At 39.2% G+C, this 15837-nt stretch overlaps 1 protein-coding gene across 5 annotated transcripts in view; it reads left to right on the top strand.

The window, feature by feature from the left end:
• The window catches only part of Tmc1 (transmembrane channel like 1), a 244315-nt gene that overhangs the window by 177056 nt on the left and 51422 nt on the right, over positions 1 to 15837 (top strand). For all 5 annotated transcript variants that reach the window (XM_023566058.2, XM_063249732.1, XM_063249731.1 and 2 more), the window contains 3 exons: positions 1390 to 1471; positions 7783 to 7889; positions 10578 to 10676. In XM_023566058.2, coding sequence (XP_023421826.1) covers positions 1390 to 1471; positions 7783 to 7889; positions 10578 to 10676 — 288 coding nt within the window. The remainder of the gene's footprint in view (positions 1 to 1389; positions 1472 to 7782; positions 7890 to 10577; positions 10677 to 15837) is intronic.

Raw genomic sequence — 15837 nt, 5'->3', positions numbered from 1 at the left:
TTTTATTTTTGTTTTCATCCTCTGGAAGTTAAAGCATTGTGGTTAAATTTTCTTTCTTCAAGTGTCCAAAAGTTGCAGGGATATAGAACTTTTCTCAGGAACATCAACTATGCATTGGATAGAAAATAAGAGAAAATGAATGGTATACTGATACAAATGCAGACTTGGGGGAAAAATAAAAAAGAAAATAACATTTATATATACTTAGTATGTGCCAAGTCCTGAACTGAATCCTTCTATAAATTGATACCTAATTTTACAGTAAAATAGGAACATAAATATTATAATCCTTTCTTTATGGACATTACACCAAACATAAATATTTTCCATGAAGATAACACTTTGTGAATAGAGTTCATAGATTTTAATTTTCATACACATACAAATAAACTAATTCTATTTGCTTTTTACCATTTACATAGATAGAACACATTGTATTTATGGTTTGTTTCTATCTCTTTGTTGCACGATTAGCATGAGATACATTGGCGTTCCCTTAAGAGTCACTGTACATCTTACTGATACGTTGTGCTCTGTTGGCTGAAGGTGCCACAGATTATGCCCTTATTTATACTACAGTAGATGGACATTTGCTTCAGTTGTAGTTTGAGGTAATTTTTTTGAGCTTTGGACTTACCCTGCTATTCAGGCGTGGTGTGTTTGTTCAGCTTTTACACTACCCCAGTGTAATGCACACACACACACACACACACACACACACACACACACACACACACACACAGTTACCTGCGCCACCTTCATTCTTGTCTCTGAGACCACAACTAACCCAGCTCCGTGCAGTAAAATGGAAGGAAAACTTTTTTAAAAACTAATTTAGTATTTTTCTTCCTTTTTAATGATGCCATGCTGTTCTATTTAACTGAGTGCTCTGTCTCTATCAGAATAGAGTGTTCTGTATCATAGAATCTACTGTACTTTATTGAATTACCTGTTTAGGTACAGTCTACTCTAAACCAGATAACTTTCAAGAGAGGTTTATATTTATATTTATACTTATATTTAATTGATTATTTCATGCAACACACAGTAATTTAGCACACATTGTATCTCTTACTGTGTGTTAACTCAGGGTCTACTCTCTTGTTTGGTTGCATAAACCGATCTTTCTGAGCGGTCAGCATACTTCCTCTAAATTAGGGTGGGAACGATAAATATTTTTTTGAATTAAACTGTTCTGGGATTGTTGGACAATAGAGGAGCAAATGAAATCTACTGTTTTGTATTTTTATAAAAGAGTAGCATTTGGGACTAGAGAGATACTTCTAAGTGAATTATACTGTGATTTTATTTTTATTTTTTGTGAGGGTGGTAAATATCAGGGCAGTCCAAGAGACTGAGCCTTATTATCATACTTGATTTCGTTTTTAGAAATGGGCAAAATTCCTCCGTGATTTTGAGAACTTCAAAGCTGCTTGTGTTCCATGGGAAAATAAAATCAAGGCAATTGAAAGTAAGTGTTTATCATGTCTCATTAGAAGGGGAAAGTAGTCTGAGCCAAACTTTTATAAGATATGTTTTTCTATTTCTGGACTCTTGGGAAGATTTAAAAACAAGTAAAACCAGCCAGTCAACCAGCCAAAGAGTGTTGTTTACTCTTCTTTTGACTGCTGTTAAGATTTGTGCCAGTCAGATTTCAGTTACTATGATTAAACACCCAAGATAATTAACGCAAAAGAAGAAAAGGTTGCTCTTGGCTCATAGTTCTAAAGTTTTCAGTACATGGTCACTTGGCACTGGTACTTTGGGCCTATCATGGTTTATTTTACCATGATGGAAGCATGACAGGAGAAGTCATTCACCTCACATTAGTCCAAAAGCGGGGGGGGTGGGGGGGGAGAGAACACCAGCAGTGTTCCTCTCCATAGGCCACACTTTTGAACATTTTACCACCTCCCAACACAGCCATGGTCTGTCCTCCAAGCACAAGCCTTTGGAGGAACATTCTAGAACCAAACTATAACAGTTTGCCAGCCATCACTAAGGACCGCAGCAGGGCCTGCACTCCTTTGTCCTTCCTTGGAGCAAAGCATCCCTATTCTGCTCTGGTGTTCTCTTTTAGACAGGGATATCAGTACTGCATACAATGACACTGAATTACATCATTTGCAAAGCAGTGATTTGATTTTGGCTGTGAGCATGACATTGAAAATGCTCTCTTGAATGTTAGATAGTAACCAAAATGAATACTATTTAAATGGAATACAGAAGTCTTAAAATCTCACTTTCAGACTTGCAAAAAAGAATAAGCAATAGTTAAAAATTTACTATTTTAACATTCATAGTATGCCTTCATTTTGTACAATATTCATAATGCTTTCCTCTTTGGGCAACATTTTTCATCTCTAGTCTCTATTTCTACATTTACAGTCTCACAAGGAATCTGAGAGTTTGATTAGAGTCTAAGGGTACCTAAAATTGTTTCTAACCCAACAGTCCATGATGTATAATTTAAAACCTGTCTTAGATGTATGGTTAAACATGTAAAATTCCTTATACTTTTGAATAATGTTATTGAAAAATTCAAATGGAAAATAGATTATACCGTGAGAGTTCTGTTTACCTTTTCATACCTTTCTGAATAAAGTTTATTAAATGTATGACCTATTTATAGAATATATAGCCTATTTATGAAATATGTTTAACCACACAGTAGTAAAATGCTTCTTTTTTAAAAAAAGAAATGATCAATTAATCATCCAAAAGTTTTAGAAATATAGTTAGATTTCTTTTGAGTGTCTGAGCCATCAAACACGTATCTAATTTAATCTTTGGAATCAACTTGACATTATTGATTAATTAATTGATCAAATGTTCACTGAAAGCCTGCAATTTAGGTAAGTTTTTGAATACTATTGCTGCTAAGAAAGACAAACAAAAACTCCCCTCACTGAATTTATACTCAAATGTGCGGATATTTGCAGGGTTGGGTGAGTAAGATCCTAAAATACAAAGAGATAATGACAGCGATCATGATTAAGGTTAAGTGGCATGTTAAAAAGGGGCAGTTTTTCTCTACTCCCATTCATCTTTCTAATCCACTTTCTTTCAGTTTCTGATGATTTTCTAAATAAATCCTGAATGTTTTTGAAGTATGATTTTTAATGAGCCCCAAGGCTTCCCTAAGTTTGCCCAAAGCCCTGATTAATAGCTGGTAGAATCAAGGAAGGTGTGTGAGATGGAATCCAATTCCATGCTGCTATCATTCTGATTACGGTAAGACCTTGAGCACCACCACCACAGAGCAAGTATTCACTTGAAGACTTGCCACATATTTTCACTTTAGAAATTCACTTGGTAGTTCCTGCCACAGCGGAAGCTGTGATGTGCTGCTGTGCATGAGAAAGCCTTGGGGTTTTACTTTCCAGTCTTGTAAAGGAGTCCATGCCCCGGGCCCCAGTCCCCCTGATGAGTTCTTCTTATCAATCACACCATACTGTGCATTTTGCTGAAGAACCTGCTTGAAAATATAACCTTTCCTCCCTTGGATGTCAACATTGGTATTAAAACCATAGGTTACATGATTGAATATCTTTCAAACTGGAGATGATAAATCTTTCTCAGAATCAAAATCTTTTTTTTTCCTAATAGTAGATTATAACACCAAAAATGTGGTATGATAGATTTGTTAGAATTGGCTTCAGGTAGGGAACCCAGTACACAGAGTTTATCCCGGATGTTTCTGTGCTGTATCTAGGACTGCAGGAAACACGAATCAAACTGTCACGTGCAGTTCACCCCACTAGACTTGCTGGAAAAACCACTGTTTCATATCCTGGTCTAACACAATGCTTGTTATTGTTGTACTCACATAGCAGGCCATTTAACTTATCTTTTTTCCATTTACAGCTACTTATATTTATCTGTTCATTTATTTCCCATCTGTTCATGAAGAAATTATACATGATGACAGAGTACAAAGTACTTTGGTTTAATAATAAATAAGCAGAGGGAGAAGTAAAACTTTAGCTTTAATTGGAAAGGAGCATGAGAAAATTCAAGATCAAGCATATGCCTAAGCTTAATTTTCACTTTCCTATGCATGGAAGACTCTTCTGGTATATCAGTACTTTACTATGAAAGCATAACTTATCACTTGAAATAAATAAACTGGTTATTGTGAGTATGATCCAAATTGTGAATCTGAATAGCTTTGGTTAACGGATGCAACTTATTCTTTTAGACATACACATTCATCCCACACTTATTATACACTGAGTATTGAGTAATTTAAGTGTAGTCTGTCTTGAGGGGCCAGATCTCTGTGGTAAGGGAGCTTTGGGTTCAGAGTTGAACACACCCGTAGTTAATGAGTGCTGATTTAAGATTCTACCTCCACTTGTTGATGTAACTTACAGGCCCAAGTATCTATAAAATGGGGATGTGATTGTTCTCATCTCATGAGATCTTGATGATGATTAATTAAAACTCAGAGATCAAAGAGATGTCTGAAGTCTGGGGATTTAGCTCAGTGACATCAGCGCCTGCCTGGAAGGCGCGAGGTCGTGAGTTTGACCCTCGGTACCAAAGTAAAACAAAACAAAACCAACAAAAAACAAAACAAAACAAAAAAAGAGATGTCTGAAATAAATAAATATTACTTGTTACTATTAATCAACTCTTGGTTCAGCCAACTCCTAAATTTTTGTTTTCTGATCAAAACAATGACACTAACCCCAGATTATTTTAGTGGTAGCAAAATGCATGGATGCTGGTGGGTTCTTAGTCTACATAATTAACCAGGAAGATAAGTTATCTATTATTATTAATATTGCTATTTGTTTTTGTTCTTTTTCAAGAACAAATTGATTTTACTTGAGAGACTAAGTGTAACTATTATTTTTATTTCTTTCTTAGTTACATCATACAAGGTTTTTGTTTTTTATGAGCATCAGCTTTTATCAATGACTTTCAGCTGGATAAAAACTCCAGGATAAATGGGGCAGGTTTCCTTTTCATTTTTGTGCTTATATGGGGAAAGGTCCTACAGGGCATTAACATCAATCTTCGCTTTCATCACTTTGACGTCTTGGTTACGTTACTGTGCTTTGCCTCTACTGTTCCTATTAACTGCAGAGGGAACATTGTCTTCTGGGTTCCGCAGTCTTTTTGACCTCTGTCTGTCTGGGTCTGTGGCAGAATTTCCTAGTTTTAATGAAATTTGTTTCACTGAAATTCATTTTCTTTATACTTGTACTTCTTTAAAAAATCCACCTTCAGAAAGAATCTCATGGAGCCCTTTCCAGTTGCCAAACTGGAGTTTGCAGTTGCAGTCTTGGGTCTCTACACATGCATTTTATTCATAATGAATGAGTGTGTTGGAGAAAACATCTTTGTTCACTTCTCTCTTTTGCATTTAAAGTTTATATTCAAGAAATTCATTTGCTGGGGGGTTATGTCTGAGAGGTGACAGACTGTGGGCCATGGTGACATTTAGAGGATCAAAATTGCAGGAAGAAAGGAAGGGGAAGGGAGAGAAAGGAAGGAAAGGAGGAAGGAAGGAATGAAGAAGGAGAGGGGAAGGAAAGAAGAAGGGAAGGAGGGAGGGAAGAAAGGAAGGAAGAGGAGAGAGGGAGGAACAGAACAAGGAAAGACAGCAAGAAGGAAGGAAGGCATCCTGGTGCTTGGGAGTGTCTGTCCTGGGGTTTTATGTGTGCTTTGAGATCCAGGTTCTCCTTGGTAAATGTGTGACTGATGGTGAGCACGTTGGAAGCCCGCTGTGTTCAGTAGGCAGTGAGTGGTTACAGCACCTGGCCACAAGGTATTTTTCAAAAGTCCATGTTCTTAGAGAACTTCTAGAGTGATAGATCTCTAGAATATGAAAAGAGCCCAACTTTTCTTTTGAACTTAAAGCAAACAAATACTCAAAATTATTGATTTCTTCTAAATGTCCACCTCCAGATTGACTTCTTTGTAAGTTTTTTAAAAAATCCTGACATACTATTATGGGAAAAAGTAAAATGTTACCTGGACTGCAGTCTAGAAATAGAAGTATTGGTCTCCTGTGAGGTTGGACTCTAGATGGTGGTTAGAAGCTGGCGTTTTCCAGCACAAACCCGCCTCTTGGAGCACTACATCCCCACCAGGACCATTTCACAGCAGAGGGCTGGAGAAAAGGTAGAGGATCTGGTGAGTTAAACAAGACAAAGATGCTCATGCAGGGGTGGTTGAGGTTGGGGAGCTGAAAGTGGTGATTGGGAATATTTAGGAACAATAGAAACTTGATGCTAAATCCATCAAAGAAACTAGCTCTTCTCAGTCCATAACGTCTTGACCTGAGATGTTACGAGTTCTGTTCCTTCTTCTATTTTCATCTTTAGAAGAATGCTTTTAGTCTATCATCTATCTTCTCTCTCTATTATTTCTATCATCTATCTATCTGTCTATCTATCTATCTACCTATCTATCTGTCATTTATCTATCATCTCTCTCACTATTATCATCTATCTATCTATCTATCTATCTATCTATCTATCTATCTACTATCTATCCATCCATCCATCCATCCATACCATACTGTCATTTTCTTCTGTCAGTTAGAGTTGCACAGATCGCCACACCTCTCACTGTTTGGGGCAGGTGTGAAATGACAGATCATTCTTGCATTTGAGGAATGCAATTCATTCCTCAAAGCTGAAGTGTTTTTCCAAAGCCACACCCACTCCCACCCCTCTGCAGCCCACTATTTAACAGCTGGCAACAACTTCTCCTTGCATGTTAAATAAATCCCCCTCCTCTTGCCTTTGGAGGCCCTGTAGGTGCTGTTGGCATCTCTGTCACTTTCTCTCATTGATTGTACCCCAGCTAGACCTTAGTTTTGTTTCTTGATTGCCCCCAGCTCTTGTCTCTCAGTTTTGTTCTTGCTCCTTCCTCTGGTTGGGCCAGCTCTGCCTTCCCAGCTCTGCATGCTGATCTCTCTGCCTCAGATATCTGCTCTGTCTTCCTCTCCAATATATTTTCCTCAATGAATTTATACAAAGTAACTCCTCTAAATGCCTTTCCTGCAGGATACATCTGGCTAGAATGGGTCCATGTATGTATTATGTATGCATGTAATGTCTGTCTAATATGATCTTCATATATATATATGTAAATATGATCATGTTTGTTTTCACATTTACTGAAACATAAGTTCGTCGAGCAGCCATATGCTTCAGCTAAAACAATTGTGCTCTCTGAGAAAATTGGTAGAAAATACTTAGGAAAGACCTTCAACTTCCACAGTCTCTGAGAAACACAGTGCTGAGGGGAAAGCATCCAGGATGCCTGTAAGAGAACCTTCTGTAACAGAGGTGGCAAGCTCTTTCAAGAAGGGTATAGTTTCCCTGAGGAAAACAGAGGAGAAACTGCAGTAGTTTTAACTACTCACAAGCTGGACATGCTAGTTATTATTTTATATACATCTTTTCACTTACTTGTATTAATTCAAAGCATAAACTAGAGCTATTTTGCTATTACTATTTTACTGTTACTATTTTGCTGGGAGCGATTGCAGATATTGGGCAGAGGGTAGCATTCTCCCCAGGGCCCAGGACGAGGGGCACCAGTCTCCACAGCTGTATTCTATGTGCTTTGTCCACTCAGACTGCAAGGACGCCTTCACCATGACCAGTGCATTCTCTTCCTGGACAACCAAGGCTCAGGCTTGCAGACAGGACCAGTGGGTCCCACTGTGCTTATTTATCTTGGAGGGCTAGAGGATGGAGCTCCTGTTTTACTTGGTTTTGAGTCCCACTTTTAAGTTTCGTGTTTTCTCTGTCACAGGTCAGTTTGGCTCCTCGGTGGCCTCCTATTTCCTCTTCCTGAGGTGGATGTACGGGGTAAACATGGTTCTGTTCATCCTGACCTTCAGCCTCATCATGTTGCCAGAGGTGAGCTCTGACATCTATTTTGTGGGACAAACTGAAAAGCATCACTCGCGTGACCACTCTGCCAGAAAAGTTTTTGACTGTTGTTTAATAACACAATGTTTGGTTTGATGTTCACTTCTTGCTAGAGTTAGGATTTATGACAAAATTAACCTTCTACGTGGTGTCCCTGGGCTGAAGGACTTAATCCTCTCTCCCAGGGTGCATGCACAAAGTTGTATAAAATCATATATAAAACATGTTCGATATGCACTTTTTACGTGAAATGTTCACGGTCTCTGTAAGATTCCCAAGGTTGTGGGAATCCCTCTGTCCCTTGTTAAAAACAGCTACTCTGAGAGCCAGGTTTTGATAGTCGATTGCACTTTTGCCAAATTTTCTTTTAAAAATCTGCTCCATAAAATAGCTGTAAGCGTCCAGCTTTTCTGAAAGAAACACAAAATGAAGAAAGTTTTCCAGATATGGAGTAAGTTCCTCATGCCCCCTCCCCTTACAGGTGCACACTATCATTGTGGGCCAGAGGTGGGTCTTTTAGGACCAATGTCAGAAAGTAAGTTAAGCAGAGAGTCCGGAATGAAGAGAAGGGCAAAGCCCTAGCTGCTTGGGAAGAGAGTCAGCTAAGGCCAAAGCACTGGCTTGAGTTTGGGACCTTTATCTACAGGAATGTAAAAGACTTTTGTGAACACTTGCCATACAAAAGTTAGTTGGTGTTTAACTTAACATTTGAACAATTTCAGATACAAGTGTTTCAAAAATCAGTTTATTCAATATAGGATTGCAAGCGGTCAAAATTTGGTGTTTGAGTGACTTTACATAGCTTTAAGTATGTGCTATTTTGGGTCCCTAGCCTCCCTATTAGAATAGTAAGAATGCCTTCTAATGATAAGCAGATATTAGCTTGTAATAGTGCAAATCACTTTCACTTCCTTTACATAATGAAACTCACAAAAAACTCATGAGGGAGGCTGTTCTCACATTTAAAACACATAGAAACTGAGTCTTGTACTGGTATGTGGCTTGGTGACTCTATCTTTGTTCCCAGTTTTGTACTTTAATTAACTATTCTGATAACCCCTGTGCTAATGTGGGGGCTTGTAGGAGTGTTTGGCTTGTAGAAGAAGCCAGCCCGACTCCAACTCTGGTACAGTTTCTCTCCCAAGTGGAAACTCTTGGGCAGGGTGGCAGAATATGTGTATTTCATTGCTTTCAAATCAACTCAACCTTGTTTTTGCTGATCTCGCTAAACCAATGCAGAGGTCCTGCCTTCTGTCAGGGTGTCAAACACAGGTAAGACGGAGGCTTATCAGCTGCAGTCTCTCTTGCCCAGGCCTCGCTGCCCGTGCGTGGAGGAGATGAGAAACTGCTGCTACCTCTGTGAAATCATACAGCTGTGCGGCGGATGGGGTGAATGCATGTTGGCTGGGACGTCCTCTGAGAGCAGGGAGCGTCTTGCCTTTTCTTAAGCTTGTCTTGGATGGCGAGAGGCACCCTGTTTTCTGGCCAAAGATTCTCATTTCCTGCCTAAGAACAGAAGCTGCCCCCCCATGCTAATTTTACTGACCCACTAGAGATCAGGACTGGGCATCTCTGGATTACATGGCTATGTTTTGTGTTTGTCTTTATCTCAACCCCTCAATTTGCTAATACTTGGAGGAATGTGCCCTTTTGCCACAAACTTCAGTGTCCATGGACAAATGGGACCATAATTTCTTGTGTCCTCTGTGACTCCCACTTTTGGGGTGATGCAGTATGTATAAAGACACGTTCTACTCTACTCTACTCTACACGTTCAGACCAGGAAGTCAGAAGGGCGGGAAGGCTGCAGTATGAGATTGCAGAGGGAAGGAGGAGGGGCTCCTTGCCAGCCCTTGCCCAGTCAAGCTGCACACCCAGGGTTCAAACTGAATTTGGCTTCTGCCCACAGACCCAGAGAAGGTAGGATTTCGTTTCAGGAAAGAAGCAGCTTGTACATTGCAAGCCGTGGCCGAAGGGTGCTTTTCCCGGTTGCCACCAAGACCTCTTCCTATGACCCTATTCTTGTCCTGTTGCTTGCCTATTGCCCTCTGGCATTACTCTCATTATCTCACAAATTCAGAGCACAACCCTGTCTTAGGGATGGTGCAGACTCCACCATCGGGGTGCAACTGTTCCCTACTGTAGCATCCTCAAAGGTCATGATTGATTGTCACAAGGCTTCTCATGCTGCATGTCCGGGAAGAACTCTCCCACTGCCCGCATCCCTCTATGCTATTTCAGGTGACAGTGTGGCCCGGACAGTTTGTTGTGCACTCTAGTGTCCCTATAGGCTATCTCTCTACTTTCCAGACCTCCTCTAAGTCAGGCCGCTGTGGAGATGGTGGGTGAGCGGTGTTTCCATTGGACCCCCGGTGACTGTGGTGGCCCCCACCCCACTCCATTGGTGAACTGAGCTCTGGATGCAGGGTCCTTAGCAGTCCCTTTGTTTTTAATTCTGGATTTAGTAGATTCTCAGAGAATGGGACCCCACATGGAGAGCCACAGAGTTGTCATGAAATGATTTCAGAAGGGCTTTTAATCAAAATCATTTGTGACCACATGTGTGGCTGAGATTTTGTTTGTAATTGTTAACTTCTCTCTCTCTCTTTCTCTCTCTCTCTTTCTCTCTCTCTCTCTCTCTCTCTCTCTCTCTCTCTCTCTCTCTCCTCCATATAGTACCTCTGGGGTTTGCCATATGGCAGTTTACCTAGGAAAACAGTTCCAAGAGCAGAAGAAGCATCTGCAGCCAACTTTGGTGTGTTGTACGACTTCAATGTAAGTGTCTCCATCAACTGTGGTGGGGTTGGATTCTTCCTTATACTTAATTCTGAGTCCTCATATACTCTGCAAAAAAGAAAAGAATACATGTGTGTGCACTTGAATAAGGCTTAGAAGTGTGATAATATTATTAAGCAGAAACACAGATTACTGAAAAGGTAAGCTCAGGGTCCAAAGATTTGAAACAAATGTTATTATTTGTGGTTTAGGAAAAGAACAAAAGAAGAACGTGCAAATGTACTTACTGAGAAATCTTTTTGAATACTTAGGAAATTCATTTTTCACTTTGTATTAACTTCCTTGTTTCATAAACAAGCCTCCTATTCAGAATTACCCAAAAACTAGCACTAAATAAAGCTAAACATTAATACTAAAACATACCAAGTTCTGACTTTTATCTAATACTGTATTACTCCATTGTAGTCGCCAGATGGATACCATGCAGTGGTAGTGCTAAAATGAGCATTGCTCGTTTACTATGCCAAAAGTTTATTCCTGCCCATTGAAAAGTCATCTTAGAATATGATTCAAGTTTGTGACAATGGTAGCAGCTCCACACATTCTTTTCAAAACAAGCTAGGTTGGAGATATTTGGACGCACATGGATGGAAAGTTGCAAAACAGAAATTAAGAAATTGATAACTTGAGGAATTTTCAGAGGATAAGAAATGAAAATAGACTTTTATTTGGGCTATAAAACAAAGGAAGAGGGGGGAAAAAAGCCAGGTGTCCTCTTTATACTGTAAATGTGTGTATTTCATAGTAATTTTGCCTTCTACCTATAGCATCTTAAATTGTGAGCTTCTTGAAGAAGGAATTATGGCAACTATGTCTTCATTTTAGTCTTTACCTCTGTTCTTACCCAGTGCAGCCCCAGCAATCTTGTTGATTGATAATTCCAAGAGTGTGTGGGTGGGTGGGGGCAGGATTTGTAGAGCCTTGAGAAGGAGACTCAGAAATCAGTCCATGCCATCAGCACCAGAATAGGCAAGGCTTGAGAAAATTCCCCAGTTTCAGAGTGAGCTAAGCAAGCTACAGAATAAGCATAAGTCACAGTAACATTTTTCATCTTTGGCCATCTTCAATAACTTCTGAAGTTGAACTTTTCATTTCAATTCAGCATGTGTTTACTGACTGTTAGAATGCATTAATTTTGGAAAGATGATGGCCTTGTTTTTGACCTCAGGATACTCATGGTACTAGAATAAAGACACACAGGCAACTGCTGGACAATGCTGAATGCTCTAAGTTAGCACAAAAGAGAGAAAAGGAAGGTTCTGAGGAGTCCTGAGTGAGTCGCTGCTAATTCTGCTTGATCAGGCCTGAATTTCATAGGAAGTGTGATCTCTGAGTTTAATTTTACTTCTTACACTTTTATTTTTAAAAGAGGTTTTAGTAGTTTTATTGTATACTTTACACACCATAAAATCCACCCAATATATAGTATAGTTCAATAATTGTTAATAAATGTATACAGTTTTGCAGCCATCCCTACAATCCAGGTTTCTTTTTCTTTGTTATTGTTTGGTTTTATGAGACAGAGTTTCACTCTAACTCAGCACCCAGGCTGGCCTGGAACTCAGCATCCTCCTGCGTCAGCCTCTTTGAGTACTAAGAATACAGGCCCAGTCCATTATACTATAATCCAATTTTAAAAGACTTCTATCACCTCCCAAGAAATTCCTTTGTGCATTTTGCAGTCAGTCTCTCTTCCCACCACCCGTCTCAGGCACCACTGATACTGCTTTCTGTCTCTATAGTTTTTTTTCCCTAGACTTTTAGAAATATAATTGGAATCACATGATATTTAGACTTTTGAATGTCGTTCCCTTGGTATTATGTTTCTGCATCTGGTTCCCTCATGCTGTGATGTAGATAGTAATTCATTGCTTTTTGTTGCAGAGTGGCATTGCGTTGTATGGCTGCAATGTGCTTTAGTTAACCATTCACCGATTGATAGACATTTGCATGGTTTCTAGGGTTTTGTTATTTGGAAGAGTGTTGCCATTAATATCTGCACACATGAGCAGATACTTTCATTTCTTCCAGGGAGATAGGTAAGAAAGGAATGACTGGGTAAGCATATGTGTAACTTACTGAGAAATTATCAGTGTGCGAGAGCGGCTGTACCACTTAATATTTTCACAGTAGTAAATGACAAATGCAGTTTGCCTAAATCTTTAACAATTGATGTTAAGTCATTTTGATTACAAGTCTGTTCTGTCCTGTTGGAGTTACCATGGTACCTTTCTGTCCTTTTAATTTGCATTTCATTTTTATTAGATTGTGACAAATTATATATGTATATTTTTAAGAGGGTACAAAATATTATGACTTTCCATTATAGTGGTAGGTATGATTAAATCAAGTGAACTAACCTATCCACTACCTCAAATATTTGAAATTTTTGTGATGAGAACATTTCTCTCTCTTTGGTTTGTTTTCCTGGGGATTGAAACCAAGAGTGCCCTGCCACTGAGCTCTATCCCCAGCCCATTTATTTTTAATTTAATTTATTTTTAATTTAAAATTTTGAGATAAGGTCTCCCTAACTTGGCCAAGCTAGCTTCAAATTTGTCATCTTCCTGCCTTAGGATCCTGAGTACTTGGTATTACAGGTCTGTGCCACCACACTCAGTGAGATGATTCTTTTAATGATATCGAAATGTATAGTAGTCAGTTATTAACCGTATTCATCATGTTGTACAATAGCCTCAAACTTAGACCCCTCTATGCGGCTTTGTAACTTTTGATTATCATCTCCCAGCCCCAGCCTCTGGCAACTATGATTCTACTTACTGCTGCTAGGAGTTTGGTTGATTAGACTGTGCATGCAAATGAGACAATAGGGGATTTGTCTTTCTGTGTGTCTTACGTCACTTAGCAGTGAGCTATAGTTGCTAAATAAAACCATTCACTCCATAACCCTTTTTATGGTAAGCATTTTTATTTGAAAACTGTGTGAGAGTGTACCCATATGTAAAATGGAAAAAAAAAAGGTGGTAATATCTACCTCAAGAGCATTAAGTAAGGTAAAGCCTGAAAGAACCTACAGTGTGGCATGGCATGCAACATATTGTAAGTATTCTTATATATGTATGAGCCATAACATGCCAAAAGACACACAGCTATTAGGAAACAACTGGAACGTAGTGCTAATTCTATTAGATAAGGCCAGATTTGGGAAGGGCAAGGTAGCAGAAATGCCAGTAATATAACTTTAGCTAAATGAACCATTACTAAGGAAGAGTCATTGAAGGACTCAGAGAAAGCAAGCGATGAAGATTATGAAATTATTCCCTGAATCTGATTTTTCTTGTGGAGATGTTAATATTGCTGCTTTAAGAACTTTTGCACGAGGGGTTGGAGATTTAGCTCAGTGGCATAAGTGCCTGCCTTACAAGCAGGCAGTTGTGAGTTCAATCCCTGGTACCGATAAAAAGGAAGAAGACAAAAAAAAAAAAAAAAAGAAGTTTTGCACGATGCGTGAGTTTTATAAATTCTTGATGTAAAGAGCTTTGTCACTGTTTTTGCCAAGATTTTATTATAAATTTGGCAAGAAAAGATCTTGATCCATTTTAGAGATGCTCTATTTTTTCCCTTATTTTTATCAGAAGAAAGATTTTAGTACATCCTGAAATGATTAAAAAAGTATAGGGTGGGGGGAATATTCTTATCAGACCAAAGGGTCGGTCTGGAGCTGAAATAGTAGTTTAATAACTGAAGCATTCTTCTGTTTATATTATAATGTAATCCTCATTCTAACCTGGAAAAGTCCTTACTACCCTTAATTTACAAACTAGGGGACTGAGGATTGGTGGGATTTGATATTTTCTCCTACATTTTGTGGGTGATAAATGATGGGGCTAAGATTCTTATCACTGCATCTGGCTCTGAAGCCTAGAACATGTGGCTTTATATTCTGTTAGTGGCTGCTGATAAAGCTCTAATTTTATGATGGGAATTCAGAAAGTAAGAGAATTAAACGTCTTCCAATCTATATCCCACACTGTAAAGACAGGGAAACATTCTCAGAAGGTACTTGTGGTAGTCCCCTGCTTCCTGAGGTATGAAGGAGCCAGAGAAAATAATTTGGAAAGGAAAAAAATTATTTATTAAATCACAGGCCTGGCGACGCAGCCTCGAGCAGCCAATATGGAAGACTGCCTAACAGCTAAAGGGCAGGGTTTTTATCCTGTAAAATCGCAAACAGCTGCTAGTCTCATAATGCAGGGGGTGGAGTTTGCAGTGCACTACAGAACAGCAACGCGGTGGTCACATTTCTTGGGAAGAACAAGGTTCAGGTGGGCTAACAATCAAGTTTAGATTAGGCAAACATCCTGTTCCGCTCTTAAAGTTACCTTATATCTTTCTCTTGCCTTCGGGGAGACTTAAGAGGATTTTTTTTTTTTTTTTTAATATAGGTTACAACAGTACTCAGGATCTTTTGACTTAGAGCTGCCTAATTTAGCATTTTTTTCCATTCCCTGTATTCAGTCAATAATTTTTCTGTTAGCTGGATGTGGTTACACAGGTCTGTAATCCCTGTATGCCAGAGGCTGAAGCAGGAGGATTGTCATGAGTTCAAGTACAGTCTGGGCGACATAGTGAGTTCAAGGCCAACCTGAACTACATAGTGAGACCTTATCTCAAATTTTTTTTTTCCTGTAAAATTGCCTCCAGAGCTCTTCCTGACTGTACTGGAACATGGACTGATGATTTAATGTTCTACTTGTCTTAAAAAGGAGGGACTGAAGCAGTTGGAGGCCATTTTTACCTTTTACAGTAAGCTTTGCCATTTCAAAATCAGCTTTTCAAATACAGTGGCGCATTCAGTGTGTCTTCTTTCCCAAGGATCTTACCCGATGCTCTGAGCAATGACCTCGTAGAGATTCCCACCCTGTATTATCAGGGGCACCTAGCTTCCATGTATTGTGTCACCGTGCTAGAACCATTGACCACGTATCCATTGACATGAAAACTCACAGTTCTGATTTCCAAAGAACCTGCAGACTGCAGGAAGCAAGAAAAGGCATGTTTCCGTCCTAGGACAGAGATGACTATGTTCTTAGAGCAGTCTACTGGTCAATAAGTTTGTTTGTTTCTTCTAAGAAGTTGATGTGTCAGTGAAGCCATTCTGGAGACAAGGAGATGAAAA

Source organism: Cavia porcellus, unplaced genomic scaffold (genome assembly GCF_034190915.1).
Source record: "Cavia porcellus strain 051 isolate PalLab524CR breed Dunkin Hartley unplaced genomic scaffold, mCavPor4.1 scaffold_1, whole genome shotgun sequence".
NCBI lineage: Eukaryota > Metazoa > Chordata > Mammalia > Rodentia > Caviidae > Cavia > Cavia porcellus.
Note: the sequence above shows the minus strand (reverse complement) of the source record. Positions and strands in the feature narration are given on the sequence as shown.